The sequence below is a fragment of the Falco cherrug genome, chromosome 4 (assembly GCF_023634085.1).
Source record: "Falco cherrug isolate bFalChe1 chromosome 4, bFalChe1.pri, whole genome shotgun sequence".
In the NCBI taxonomy this organism is placed as follows: domain Eukaryota; kingdom Metazoa; phylum Chordata; class Aves; order Falconiformes; family Falconidae; genus Falco; species Falco cherrug.
Window position 1 is genome coordinate 44,948,986 of NC_073700.1, and position 14,489 is coordinate 44,963,474.

At 61.5% G+C, this 14,489-nt stretch overlaps 1 protein-coding gene and 1 long non-coding RNA gene across 4 annotated transcripts in view; both read left to right on the forward strand.

The window, feature by feature from the left end:
• The window catches only part of LOC114017302 (uncharacterized), a 36,825-nt gene extending 31,562 nt beyond the window's left edge, over nucleotides 1–5,263 (forward strand). Inside the window, exons 5-6 of one of the 3 annotated variants that reach the window (XR_008731855.1) lie at nucleotides 4,093–4,185; nucleotides 4,760–5,263. This is a non-coding gene — a long non-coding RNA (uncharacterized LOC114017302). Of the gene's footprint in view, nucleotides 1–4,092; nucleotides 4,271–4,759 lie in introns of all 3 variants that reach the window. The other 2 variants (XR_008731854.1, XR_008731853.1) reach the window with 2 other exon arrangements.
• A 3,276-nt stretch (nucleotides 5,264–8,539) lies between these two features.
• On the forward strand, nucleotides 8,540–13,677 carry TMEM161A (transmembrane protein 161A). The gene is given in 14 exon segments (XM_055706707.1): nucleotides 8,540–8,602; nucleotides 8,932–9,127; nucleotides 9,130–9,263; nucleotides 9,844–9,947; nucleotides 10,035–10,115; nucleotides 10,330–10,427; nucleotides 10,561–10,717; nucleotides 11,021–11,172; nucleotides 11,263–11,323; nucleotides 11,461–11,604; nucleotides 11,804–11,917; nucleotides 12,134–12,308; nucleotides 12,387–12,483; nucleotides 12,721–13,677. Coding segments are annotated over 14 exon segments (1,833 nt in total). The 3' UTR covers nucleotides 12,978–13,677.
• Nucleotides 13,678–14,489: the final 812 nt, after the last annotated feature.

The following is a 14,489-nucleotide window of genomic DNA, read 5'->3' on the forward strand; positions in this document are numbered from 1 at the left end:
AGCTCAGGTGTTGATGGCAGCAACCGCGTTGCTCATGCAGGAGGGGAAACTGAGGCACAGTGCAAGAGCAGAGCATCGCCCCTGCTCTGAGGGGGCAGTGCTGGTGCCTTTATCCCTTGGGGCCCCCTTTTGTGAGTGTATTTGATAACATATAGGCTTGTTCTAAAGGATGGCAGACTTGACATCCCCAGCTCCGTGCTGGAGTGACCCCAGGGCCATGCCACCACGGCTGGGAAGCCTGTGCTCACTCCAAATCACCCAGCACCCCTGTCCTGTGCCTGGTTCTCCCTGTGCCAGGAGTTTCTCCATATGGATGGAGAACTGGAGCGTTTGGCTGTGCGTGGCAGCTGCTGCAAGGGCAGCCCCCGACAGCCCCATCCCCTGCCCAGGACGGGGGGTTCAATCCTGCTGCCACATAAACTTAGATTTTTAGAATATTTTACTCCTTATTAAGCAATCCCTTAGCAACGCTTGTTTCCATGGCAAAGAGCAGAGAACTTCCATGCTGATGCTGAGCTTTGCCTTAAACTATAATTCAGCTCAATTTATTTGGGTGCTGCCCCGTGGGCCAGGTACCCAGCACTCACAGGGGCTGCCCACTCTGGGATGGACAGTGGGTGCCCATTCTGGGTTCCCAGCCAGGCTGGGGACACAAAGCAAGGTCAGTTTACCTGGGAACAGGAGGTGTGCAGCATGCAGGGTCTCTTGAGGAAAGAAAAAGAAAAAAAAAAAAAATAAAGAGCTTGGGGTACACTGCACACCCCAAAAATCTCACCCCCATCCCCTACAAGCCCAGCTTTGGAGCTCCTGGAGTTTAAAGGCAGAGCTGTGCCCAGCTGTGGGGCAGCCCAGGCTTCCAAAATTACACTAACGAGCCCAGCCGCCAGCAGGTCTGAGGGCTTTCCTTGCTTCCCTGAATCTCCGAGCCTTAAGGAACTCAAGCAAACGAGGTGCAGGATGCTGGGGCAGTGCTGGGTGCTGGTGGGTGCTGCAGCACCAAAGGTGGGTGCTTTAGAGCCCAAGGCAGCGGGGGCTGGCACCGTATGGCGAGAGCTGCCCTTCCAGCAGCCTCGCTTTCCCAAAGGCACGTGTGAGTTACTGAAAAATTGGGATTCCGGTGGAAAATCCAAATTGAAAGGGGATTGTTTCATTTTCAAACAATCCCCGTGATGTTCTGCGCTCCGCTTGGCATTTTCAAAGAAATTGGTTTAATTCTGCTCCCTCCAGCCTCAATGGAAAAAAACTTGGCTTGGGAGAGATGGCAGGTTCCTGGGACAGACCCTCCACGGCCACATTCCCTCCAGGAATCTCCCAGGGTCCCTGTTTTCCACCCCAGAGCCCAAAAGCAGCATTTCTGTAGTGCGAGCCTCCCGGCAGACCTGGAATTGCTGGTTTTGCCCGTCTCCATCTCCCTGGGAGGAGAAAGGAAACTCTCCCTTCTCGCCGTGCTTTTATTTTGCTGCAGCGCTAACGAATTCTTGCAGCAGTTCGTGCCCTGAAGGAGCCTTAAAACCTCCCAAATTTGACAGCCAAAAATAGCTATTGCTCTGCTTGTTTCCAAGTGTTTACTAGCCCTGATTTATTTCCCCCGGTTATTTGAATCCGTCTCATGCTTTGAATCCCAAATCCTAAGCAGAATGGAAAAAAACCCGCATCTGTCATTTAGATGCTCTTGCGCTCATTTAACGGGGAGGGGGGGGTGTTTATAATTTCTCCTCGCTGAAAGAGTGTTCCCCGTGTCAGGGGTCCTGGGGAGGGCTGGAAAAAGCTGAAAAGCATCATGAGATTATTGGCTCCTGGGATTTCCAAGCATCCAGACTGTGCGGCCGCTCCAGGAGTGCTTTTCCCAGCGTAGATATCCCCGTTGGCTGGGGGGGGGGAGCTGCCGGGGCTGCGGGTGGGCAGAGCTCAGGGGGACCTGTGGGCAGAATTACTCAGTGGTGCGGGAGCCTTCGGCAGCAGAATTTTGGGTGGCACCCTGGGGCACCCCCTCTGCCCTGTGCCAGATTAGCCCCCGCTGCATCCCTCCTCATCCCTGCCCTGCCAGGGGTTTGTGCCTGGCCTCCCTGTGCACTGCTCAGGGAGCAACAAAAAGCAAAAATGTCGAATTTTGGTGTAGAAGGACCCAAGTCAGGCACCCACAGGGCAAACCCAGCACCCAGCTGCAGCCAGGACAAGGCTCCTGGTGCTGGGGGGGGCATCATGGGCTTCTGGTGGGAGAAAATCCTGTGGATTTTCTTCACGCACAGCCAAAATCTCTCTTCCTGATGGTATTTTGGGCCACCCAATGCTGACTCCTGGCTCGCTGTAGCTCTGTTTGGAAAGTTTTGAATTTTGGGGTGCTGGATGATTTGTAGGCAATGTTCCCCCCTGCTCAGGACCAGCAGCTCTGGCACCGAGCACCCGCTGGGCTGGGCTTGCCTGTGGGTGAGGATGGGCTGAAAACCTTCCTGGAGCTGGGGATGAAGGGATGAAGGGCAGTGAGGGTGGATGGGGCTGTGGGGAGAGGATGGTACCCCCCATCTTCCTCGTTTCCCCAGCTCCCCCAAAACAGGCTCAGCTTTTCTCATGCACACACACGTGTGCTCGCCTCCACCACACTGCTGGAGAAGGGGCAAAATTAATCCCTATGGAAATTTATTTAAATGAATTCCCTGCCTGGACACTCAAGCTGTTCCCAGCCTGGTGAGGGCAGGGCAGCCAGGGGAGGAGGGAGGACCCCCTGGGCACCCCAATTCTCCCCTTACAGCCCCATCTCAGGGAGGTTATATCCCCCAGGCAGTGGCCCCAGTGGTGCTGAGCTGTGCCACAAACCCAGGTTTGGGCTCATAAATTGCCCCAGGACTCCCCGGGGGTCACTCGTGTCTTGCCCCCATGTTGGAGCAAGGAGAAAATGCCGGTGGTTCTCACTGCGCACGGCAAACTCACTGTGTGCTGCAGCAGGATTGGGCCCTTCCCATTCCCATCGCATGGAATGAGCTGCTGAGCTCCTCATCCCAGCCCCGGCCATCCCTGCGCCGGGCACTGCACAGATGCTCACTCAGCTCCAGTGGTCTCACCCCACAAGAGAGGGGACGTGGGGGGCAGATGGGGACCCCCTTGGCTACATGGAGGCAGAGCCAGCACCATAGTGAACCCCAAACTCCCGGAAAGTGCGGGCAGCCTCTGTGTGTGCCCCCGATCCCGTAAGGCAGCAGTGCAGCCCCCCGGGAAAGGGGGATTGGGAGCACCTGCATCCCCCGTGCAAGGCTTCTCTGAGGTGGGGCGCAGGCATGGCACTGTTGGCGCAGGGAAGGGGTGAGGGAGATCTGGGAAGAGGGTCTGACATGGGATTGTGGTGGGTTTGCTGGGAGCCTGGCCTTGCAGCAGACCCCTCCAGCAGTGAGCAACTTCCCTGCGCCCCAGTGGCTTTGCAGCATCCCAGGGATGGTTGCCCAACTGGGCTCTGGCATCCCAGAGATGGTTGCCCAGCCAGGCTCTGGCAAAACCCAAGCATAAAAGCATTGGGGAGGAGATCTTCTAAGAGTGACATTCATGCTGGAGCATCAGGCAACTTCGGCACGTGCAAACACGCTCACGCATTCCCCAGCCCTGTGTGGGCACCCATGCACGTGGTATGGTGCACCGAGGACATCGGTGGGCTCAGGGTCTGAGGGGCTGGGGGAAATGTCAGGACCTGCACTGATTCCCCACCCCACGGAGGCGGATGGACCTGAACCCCCAAAGCTGACAGAGCCCTGGCAGGGGATCAGGGCTGGGTGAGCCAGCGAGAACAGGCACTTCTCTGGGATTTATGCCATGCAGCACTTGTCAGCGCAGCTTTAGCACCCCATAAAGCAACACCGACGGCTGAACGTGAAGGGAGAACACAAGGATGCCCCGACTGGCCAATTAATGAGCAAATTCAGGCTCAGACCCTGCAAAGCTGTGAGGGGGGAAGGCTGGAGGGGCGGGGTGGGGGGAGGGGTACAGCCCTGGGGAAGAGGAAAAATGCAGGAGGAGACTGGAATAAGGGAAGGGGTGAATGCAGGGTGATGTGGCGGGGAAGCCCCGGTGCAGACAGCAGCTAACGCCGTCTATGTTCATCCGCAGGCAGCTGCCCGGCAGCGCAGTGGGGGCTCTGTGGGCTGCACCCCACAGCCAGGGTGTTGGAACCCCCTACAACCAACCGGCTGCAACAAGGAGGTGAGTGAAGAGGTGCCAGCGCGTGCCCCGGGGACGGCGTGAGGGTCAGCCTGTTCCCAAGAGACCTGGCACAAAGCCTGGCTCGGTGAGGATGTTTTGGAGAAGCGGGTGGGAATGGGGGAGGTGGGGACCCCGTGAACCCCACAGCAGTGCCCAGGTGCCCCCCAGGCACTCACTGCTTTGGGAGCATGGCCTTAAAGGTCTTGCATGAGTTTTGCAGGACACAACCCCCTTTCCCACCCGCGTAGGGGCTCTTCTCCCCATTAGACACTCATTTTTCCCGCTCCTGCTGTCACCTGCCCTCTTTCAGGATGTCCCAAGGTGTCACCGGCCACTTAAATACAGACTGATCCCAAAGTCCTGCCTGTCCCCTCTGCTGGAGTCTGGAGTCGGAGCCCTGTAGAAACCCCCAGGTGCCCGGCGGGCTGGGGACTGTGGTTGTGGGGACAGCAGGAATCCCTGGGGCAGGGAGCTGGCATGGTCGTGACAGTCACCTCCCGGCCGTCCCGTAGGGACTCAGCACCAATGCTCACCGGATTGGGACTGGGCTCACACCAGTTTCTCCCATTAACAGGTGATGTGAGCGGATGCCGTGGGGGCCGGGTGGCCAGGAAGGCTGGAGAAAAGCCAAGGCTCGGTTCGAAGCGCGGGCAGGATCTGTGCGGATGCCCTTCCCACCCCCGGGGTAAGGGCTTGCTCCCTCCTTTCCCATCTAAGCAGCCCCAAGGCTGAAGCCAGACGTGCCCAGGACGTCACACTTGGGGGTCCCCCCCAACCTTGCTGCCAGACGAGGTGCACGGACCGTGAGATGGCATTCCAGGAAGCTGGAAAGACCCAGAGCTGCTCATGCCGAGCCCGAGGCATTGGGAGGACGAGGTCTGCAGCTCAACGAGGCGAAAGAGAAAAAAAAATTATGTGCATTAAAGGTGTTCAAAGCCCCCAGCTGTGTCGCAGCCACATGTGCCACTGGTGTCTGAGAAGAATTTTGCCCCTTTTTCTTGGAGGACCCCCCAAATCCCTGCAAGACCCGGTGTCCAGTGTGTGTCTCCTTCCCAGCAGGTCAAGCTTTTTGCCTGGCCAACCTTCCCCTTCCCAGCAGCAGGAGGGGAGGGGATCTCAGGCCTGGGGGGGTGATGTCCTGTCCCCTCTGGGCTGGGGGGAGACAGGAGCAGCTCAGCTTCAGGCTTGGCCAGCGTGGGGACAGGCACGTCTCACCTTGCCCTCCCTCCCTCTTCCTCTCCTTGTTTCCACCCCAGACTGGGAACTGGGTCTGGCCCTGCTTTGCTGGTCCGCAGGGCTCCCCACGGGTGGCCCTGGCAGGGGACAAGTGGGACAGGTTGGGGAAAGGGGGAGACGGGAGGGACAAACACCAAGCCAACACCACCAGCTCCCAGCACACTGACTGGTTGCTCCAGTGCTGCGGGTCTGGTCCCCAGACTCACTCCAGCCCCGCAGCCCCCATTTTTCTGTCTTTTAAATCAAATTTCAAGGCAAAAATAGAGCCTGGAGATCTGCAGCGCCAGCAGCAGACAGAGAGGGGACAGTGACAGCGCCACGGCACAGGCTGGGGACTCTGGTTGCTCACTTGGCATCGGGATGCCCGAGCCAGGGAGCCAGTGCTGGGTCCAGTGGGGCTCAGCCCTCTCCCCAGGGAGCGCTGTGAGGTCCCACTGGTGTTGCTGGTGACCAGTTACGCACGCTGTAGGTGTCGTGGGGCCAGGCTGGCTTCCCTGAGGATGCGCGGAAGGATGCCCTTGCCGACACCCCTGCCTCCCAGCTCCCCCCGCACGCGCTCGCCCGCCGCTGCCAGCGACCCAGACGCCCAAATATTGAGCTATACATTAAATTACCCGGGGGGAAAGGGCCTGGGAGGGAGCCGGAGCACGTTGGAGGGAGCGTGGCAGTTTGTTATGCTAACCGAGGGGGGCTCCGCTCAGGGGACATGTCGGAGAGGTCTGAAGAGCAAGGAGTTCACAGGCCCTCTCCTTTTGTCATGCTAAAAGTGCAACACAGAAAATATATACAGGCAGCTGCTCAATGGAGCGTGAAATACAAGTGATTTCTCCGGGAGCCCTGGGTAATGCGATGCAGCCCGGACAATGCCCGCCGCCGCCCGCCGCCGCCTTTGTGCAAAATGGGAAACTTCTGGGGGAGGAATGGGCACCGAGCGGCTCCTGGCATGCCAGCTGCCCCCAGCATCGCCCAGAGGTGGCGGGTCCCCCAGCTCGCCCCCCGGCTGCGGTGCCCATGGGGTCTCCCAGCTGCGGGACCGGCGGCAGCACGGGATGGGATGGGTTCCAGCTCGGTGGGTGCCCTGTGGCTGCCAAGCCCCAGCACCGAGGAAACGTCCCCCAGTGTTTACGGGGACCATGCTGGGCCTGGCACCCCCTCACCGGGCACGGGACCGGGGACCCCGTTAATTTGATGACTTTACAGGAGCATCGCCAACCACCCGTCGCGGCAGCTCCCTTTGCTGATGCTAATTCGAGCATCCCGGCAGGAGCGGTGTAAAATCAGTCCTCAAAGGGGCTTTTGTGTCCTGGGGGAGGGCAGCCGGGCTGGGGGTGCTCCAAGCATCCATCTTCCACCTTTCCCTCCTTTTTTTTTGTGTCTCGGTGGAGCTGAAAGCTGACGCTGTGGGGGCTGCGAGGATCCTGGGGCCCAGTATTTGTTCCAGAGAGGCACAGCTACCAGTTTGTGCAGCCCCTGTGGCCAGTGCTGTACCCCAGTGCAACGGCTGGGGGGCCCTGGGGGTTTGGGGTGGTGGTGGGCAGGTCATGAGGTATGCCCAGCCAGCAAAGGTGATGGAGCAGGTTTCTCCCTCCAACCCTGGCTTGGCTCAGCTGTGGGCACCTGGCAGCCAGAATTGGGCCACTTTGGGGGAACTGGGGGGACTTTTTGGCATCCCAGCCCCTGAGTTCTCCCTGCTGGTGGTGGAGGGGCTGCTCAGCTCCTGGCTGAGGCTGGTACAGGGGGCACAGGGGGCTGCATGCCCAGGCCGCTCCAGGGGTGCCTGGGGATGGGGGAGGATGTGGCACCCCAAGCCTGTGTACCCCAACCCGCGGGGGATGCTCAGGGCACAGGCCGAAGCGACATCTAGCGGGAAGTGCATCCCGTCACCTGGGAGATCGATATCCATGGCAACCCCTCGGGGCCACCAGCACCCTGCCTGGACCAGGACACCCACCAGCACCCGGCAGAGCCCCCAGTCAGGGTGAGTGGGTGCTCCTTGCAGGACAGGGCTGGCACAGCCTAAATATCTCTGAGCTCAGCTGCGAAGCCTGCAGACCCCCACCATGATGCAGGTGCTGGCACCGTGGTGGGCACCGAAGCCCCTTATCCACCATCCACCGTCACCTTGGACATGCTGCACCCGGTGGGCTCTGCCCTGGCCTCATCCAGCTTCAGCTCCTCTGGTGCTCACAGGGAGATGCAGCCGGGCAGCAACAGGGGGAGAAATGCAGGAGAGGATCCCATTTATCCTGCAAGGAAGACATGGGCAAAAGGACACGGCATGTGGGATGGTTACAGCCCTGTGGCATCGTCGCTCCAGGGAGTGCACAGGGAGGGGAAGGTCCCAGCTTAGCCAGCCCCGGGCCAGGGTGGAGGAGGATGGGGAGGCCACAGGGATGGAGCTGCTGCCACCCAAACCCCTGTGCCCTCCTTTGTCCCCAAAGTACAGTGCCCGGGGGCTGGGTGCAGGGGTGGGCATCGCACAGCCTCAGCTTGAAGGGGCCTGTCAGGTGCAAACGCACACCCACATGCATGTGCCTATGTACATAGGGGCTCGTACTGGGTTTGTGTGGCAAGGGTTTGGTGGCTGGGGGCTACAGGAGTGGCTTCTGTGAGACGATGCCAGAAGCTGCCCCCATGTCCAATGGAGCCAATGCCAGCCGGCTCCAGATAGACCCGTTGCTGGCCAAGGATGAGCCCATCAGCGATGGTGGAAGTGCCTCTGGGATAGAGTATTAAGAAGGGGAAAAAACCTGCAACAGTGCAAGAGAGGAGGGAGAATATGCGAGAGCAGCAGCTCTGCAGGCACCCAGGTCAGTGAGGAAGGAGGGCCGGGGGGGCTCCAGGCACCGGAGCAGAGGCTCCCCGGCAGCCCAAGGGGAAGCCCCCGGCGAGGCAGGCTGTGCCCCCAGCCCATGGAGCCCACCGGGGAGCAGTTTCCCCCCCACAGCCCAGGCAGGACCCCATGCCGGGGCAGGGGGCTGTGACCCGTGGGCAGCCCACGCTGCAGCAGCTCCCAGCAGGACCTGTGGCCCCGTGGGGAGGAGCCCAGGCTGGGGACCCCCCGGGGACCCCCACTGGAGCAGCTCAGGAAGAACCACTGCCCACTGGAGGACTCCTCATGTTGGAGAAGCTGGTGGAGGAGTCTCCCGTGGGAGGGACCCCACGCTGGAGCAGGGACAGCGTGAGGAGCCCTGTCCCTGTGGAGGAAGGAGCAGCAGAGATGTGCGATGAACTGACCGCAGCCCCATTCCCTGTCCCCTGCGCTGCTGGTGGGGAGGAGGGAGAGAAATCGGGAGTGAAGTTGTGCCTGGGAAGAAGCAGGGGGGTGGGGGAAGGTGTTTTTAAGTTTTGCATTTATTTCTCATTACCCTACTCTGATTTCAACGGTAATAAATTAAACTGATGTCCCCAAGTCGAGTCTGTTTTGCCTGTGACGGTAACTGCCGAGTGATGTCCCTGTCCTCACCTCAGCCCACGAGCCTTTTGCTGTGTTTTCTCTCCCCTGTCCAGCTGAGGAGGGCATTGACAGAGCGGCTCTGGTGGGCACCTGGGGTCCAGCCAGGCTCAGGCATACACATCCATGTATATGATACATCATCCGCCCCCCCATCCGTGCGCAGCCGGGACTCGGACACGCCGTCCCAGGGCGCGCCGGGACCACAGCTCCCAGGAGGCAGCGCCAGCGGAATCAGGGCGCCGTCAAGGGCCCGCCCCCGCCCAACTCCGCCTGTCCATTGGTCGCTTAGCTGCCAATCAGAGGGAGAGCTGCGGCGGATTGGCCGGCACGGGACGGTGGCGGCGGCCAGGCTTCCTGCGGCCGCCTTTGCACTGACCCCGGCATGGTGAGCGCGGGCCGGGGGTCCCTGCCCGGGGGGGGCTGTCCTGGGGTGTGCGTGTCCAGGCTGTCCGGGAGGGGGTCAGCCCGGGGGGGTGCATGCACGGGCTGTGCCGGGGGGTGCAAGCCCAGGGGGGTGCAAGCCCGGCGGGTGTGTGCATGCTCTGGGGTGCATGCCCGGAGTGTCCCGGGGTGTCCAAGGCCAGAGGGTGCATGCCCGGGGGGGTGCATGCCCGGGGGTGTTCCGGGGGGTTGCACGACTGGGGGAGGGTGCATGCATGTGGGTGCCTGCCGGGGGGGTGCGTGCCCGAGTGGTCATTCCTGGGCTGTCCCAGGGGTGTGCGTGCCTGGAGGGTGCCTGCCGGGGGGTGCACGCCCAGCATGTCCCAGGGGTTGCACACCCGGGGGGGGGACATGTCCGGAGGGTGCCTGCCTCAGGGATGCACCCCCAGGCTGTCCCATAGCAGGGACAGGGGCTGGGGGAAGCAGAAAGCCCCGGCGTTGCAGGCTGGGGGGGTGTCCGCAGCTCCCCCCAGCTCTGGGAGCTGGGGTGCGAGGGTCAGCCCCTGCGGGTGCCCCCGGTGCAGGCGGTGATGGGGGTGCAGGTGGTGCTGAGCCTGCTGGCAGCCAGCGTCATGCAGAAGATGGCCCCACACTGCTCCTTTGCTCGCTGGCTCCTCTGCAACGGCAGGTACGTGGCCCGTCCCTCCCTGCTTGTTCCCGGGGGGGCCTTGGGGACACCCCCCGGCACCGTTGACAGCCGACGGCTCCCTTCCAGCCTGCACCGCTACAAGCACCCCTCGGACGAGGAGCTCTGCGCCCTGGCAGGGAAGCAGCGCCCCAGGGCCCGGCGGGACAGGTCAGCTCAGCTCGCGGCTTCGGCGGGCAGGAGGGACTTCAAATGATCAATATCTTGGTTTGGTGATAATGGAAGTCATGGCAGAGTGCTGTGGGTCGCCTCTGGGGATGTGAGGCACTGACAGTTGGGGCCGTGCGCAGGGCTGTTGGCACCATGGGGCGCAGGGGACAAGTAGCTCGTTGGCCACCGTCCCCAGCCTGGGTTTCCCTTGCAGGAGGATGAATGGCGTGACGGATGACAAGCCCCTCTCTGTGCCCCGGGACATCGACCTCCGCCTGGACACCAGCCCCATCACCGCCGTGGATGCTCTCGGTAACCCCTGTGCACCCTCCGCTCCCTCCGCACGCAGCACCCACCATTGCCCTGGACTCAGGACCCTTGGCTGTGCCCAGGACCCCCGCTGTCCATCTCCATAGCACGGTGACGTGTCCCTCTGTCACACCAGTGCTGCGTTATTTCCTGGACTACCAGTGGTTTGTGGATTTTGCCGTCTACTCCACCGCCGTGTACATCTTCACCGAGGGCTACTACTGCCTGGCGGACCCCCAGAAGGAGACGAACATCGGGGTGCTCTGGTGCCTGCTGACAGTCATCTTCTCCGTGTATCCTTCTGCCGGGTGCAATTGCCACAACCCGCCAGGTCCAGGCTGCCGGAGAAGGAACCCGCCATCCTTTGTTTTTCCCCATTAAAACCCAGCTGTGGTGGAAATCTTAAATTTACGGATTTATAAGCCACTCGCTGATGAGCTGTAAAGGTGCCTGATGAGAGCCTTCCCCCCAGAGAAGGAGGCGGTGGCCTAATGATGCAGATGCTTTACAAGGTGCTAATGAGCAGGGGGGGCCCACAAGTGTCGGGGGACACCCCGAAGTCCCTGGTTTCCTTGACAGCCGTCCCTCGCCCGCAGCAAGGTTTTCTTCATGGTGATGCGCCATTACTTCCGCTCAGAGGAGGGAGGTGAGCGCTCCGTCTGCCTCACCTTCGCCTTCTTCTTCCTCCTCCTCGCCATGGTGGCCCTGGTCATCCGCGAGGACTACCTGGAGTTCGGCCTCGAGCCCGGTGGGTGAGGGGGCATGGGGAGAGGTGGGTGGGCAGGGGGTCCCTGAGGGCTGTGTGCACCCCACTGATGGGTGGGGTCGCTCCCCACAGGGCTGGCCAGTGTCACTAGCAACCTGGAGAGCATCCTGAAGCAGCGGGGCTGGGAGTGGACGTGAGTTGATGACTGGGCAGGGAGGAAAATGGAGGTTTTGGGGAGGTTTTTTGGAGGTCTGGGTGGGGAACCCCTCCGGGGACCACCAGGGATGGGGCCAGCCCATGTTCCCTCTGTGCTACCTTCTCTCTCCACAGGCTGCCCCTCGCCAAGCTGGCTTTCAAGCTGGGGCTGGTGGCCCTGTGCTCCTTCCTGGGTGCCTGCCTGACCTTCCCGGGGCTGCGCCTGGCCCAGACACACCTTGATGCTCTCCGGATGGCAGCCGACAAGCCCCTGACCCAGTTGGGTGAAATCTATGGGTGGGGAAGGAGGCGGGGGGGTCGGTGCAGGTGTCTTGGGGCTGGGACCCCCTGGCTCTGCAGCTGCAGGGCAGTGAGGAGGTTTGGTGATGGGAGAGGGTGAAGGGGGCATAGGTGAGGATCGGTCCCTGCCCAGGGGGGGCACCAGGCTGCGTGGGGGTCTCTGATGGCTCTGCCACAGGGTCCTGCTCCACGTGAGTTTCCTGGCGCCTGTCCTCGTGGTGGTGATGTGGATCAAGCCCATCTCACGGGAATTCCTGCTCCACGCGCCCATGGGCAAGCAGACGGTGCAGATGTAAGTGGGGCACTGGCAGCGGGTCTGACTCTGTGCCCTGGCATCCTTGCCCTGAGGGGAAACGGAGGCATGGGCACACCAGTCCACCTCCTCCACCACCAGTAGCACCCCCATCCTCACCACCACCACCACACCCTGTTCCATCAATTACCTTCTGGGGTACAGGGGAGTTCTGGACCCTGAGATCTCCCTGACAGCCCCCTCCTCTTGCCCCAGCATGTCAGACTCTGCCTACAACACCGCGCGCCTCTGGACCATCGTCGGCCTCTGCCTGCTGCGCCTGGCTGTCACTCGCCATCACCTCCAGGCATACCTGGGCCTGGCCGAGCGCTGGGTGGAGCAGATGAGGAAGGAAGCCGGGCGCATCACCATCCTGGAGATCCAGCGCAAGGTCCGGATGCGAGAGCTGGGATAGGAGCGGGGGTGCGGGCACGGCCGCCGGCCTCCTGCTGATCCCCACTGCCCACAGATCACGAGGATTTACTGCTACGTCTCCGTGGTCAGCCTGCAGTACCTGGGGCCCATCATCCTCACCCTCCACTGCACGCTGCTCCTCAAGACGCTGGGTAAGGAGGCGGTGGGGGGAACAGGGGGGCTCAGGAGGGGCAGGATGAGACCGGCAAGTCATCGTCAAGCCATCAGTATCCAAGGCGTCCCCAGGCTCTCAAGACACAGTTTGCAGTTGGCACGACCTGAATGCACGCAGCAATGCTGGGACTCTGCCACCAGCACAGCTGTAGCACAGGGATGAGGCTGCAGCACGGGGACCGGCCCCCCACGGACCTGTCCCCTCTGTCACACAGGGCACCACTCGTGGGGGCTGTACCCAGACCCCCTTCCCCTCCCTCCGGCAGCGACCGCAGCACCGCCACGTCCCAGCGGCGAGGACAGGGAGGATGTGCGTGCTGCGGTGGAGCAGATCACCAGCATCTTGGGTGCCATCTTCACCCCTCTCTTCTTCCGTGGACTCTTCGCCTTCCTCACCTGGTGGGTGGCTGCCTGCCAGGTTGTCACCAGCCTCTTCGGCCTCTACTTCCACCAGTACCTGGCAGCCTCCTGACTGGGAGGTAGCTGGGATGTGCCTTGGGGCACAGCTGGTGCCCTGGCTGCTGGTCCCTTTGCTCCTGCCTTGGCTGGTTTCTCCCTTTGCACGTGCTGGTGGCACACATGGACACGCACGTGGGGATATTTCTGCCTCCAGGTCTTGGCATTATAGGTTTTATGTGTCTGGGCCAGCGCGGGCATCACCCGCTCCTGCCGCCCATCACCACCGTGCCTGCTCTCACCCTGCCGCCGCTCCAGCCCCTCCTCCCGTTCCTGGCCCCGGACAGTGATGGAGGAGCTGAAGTGCCATGGCTGGGTTCAGTGCTGCCTGCTCTGAGCTGACACGGGGACACTCTGCCACTGTGTTTCCTTTGAGGACACAGGGACACCACGCTGCCGCCGTGTTTCCCTGGAGGGCGGCAGCTCCTGCTAGCCCAGGCAGTCCGTGCCGGGCAGGGGACCCGGTGGGGATCGCCCCTCCGTGGTGCAGAGCTCATGGCCGGGTTGGAGTGGTGGCGCAGCTCTCCAGCACAGATTTGGGGGTTGCTTTGCCTAGCGTTTGCCCCCACCAGCTGCAGGCAAGGGTGTTTTTGTAGGGTCGCTGCTCCAGCCAGCTGGGATGGAGCTCCTTGGGGTCATCCCTCTGCTTCGTGTGAAATCCTCAGGCTCAGCAGCCCTGGCTGTTGGCTGTTTCAGAAATAAAGAAGTACCCCAGAGTAGTTTGCTGCTCTAAAAGCAGCTACTTTGTGCTTTGTGGCCCTGGAGCTCCTGGAGCAGGGCAGGGGGTCCAATGGTGCGAGGGTGGCTGCCTTGGGGCAGGGGGGCGAGCAGCAAAGCCCCCTGTAACTGCAGCAAGGGGAAGGGGCTGAGCACCTGCACAGACCCCGCCGTCGGGCTTCACTGCGTTCGAGAGCAGACCTGGCGTTTGCCCCATCGCAGTCTGACTTGGTGCCTGTTCCCGGCCCTTCCTCCCCCTGGGATCGCACCTGGACTGGTAACACAGTGCTCAGCCCAATGGTGGCTGCAGGGGGGGGACACACGGGGTACGCAGCCCCTCATCCAGCTCAGCCGAGCTCTTCCCCACCGCACGGTGGGTGCTAGTCTGGCTGCATGAAAAAGGATTAGCAGGTCTGGGCTGCTTAGAGAAAGGGAGAGGGGCTCTGATCCTTTTTGATAGCCTTGTAATGGTCTTAATTCCCTCTTGCTAAGGGCTGAGGCGAGAAGGCAGCCCTTTGCCTGGTGTTAACAGGGCTAATCCGGACAGCCCTCCCGAGTCACCCAAGCTGTGGATGCAGTAAAAGCCCTTTTGCCAAAAAAAATGACAGGGGAATTCCCCTCTTGCCAACAGCTGGGGAAACCAGAGCAGCACCATTAACCAGCCCAGGGCTGGGAAGAATTTGGCTCCAGCAGCACTGTCCCCAAGACACGGGTGGAAAAGTGCAAGGAAGAAGCGATTCCCGCAGGACCAGGACAGAGAGGGACTTGTTCCAGCCTGCGCCGTCCCATTAGAAGCCAGTCCGACTGCCTT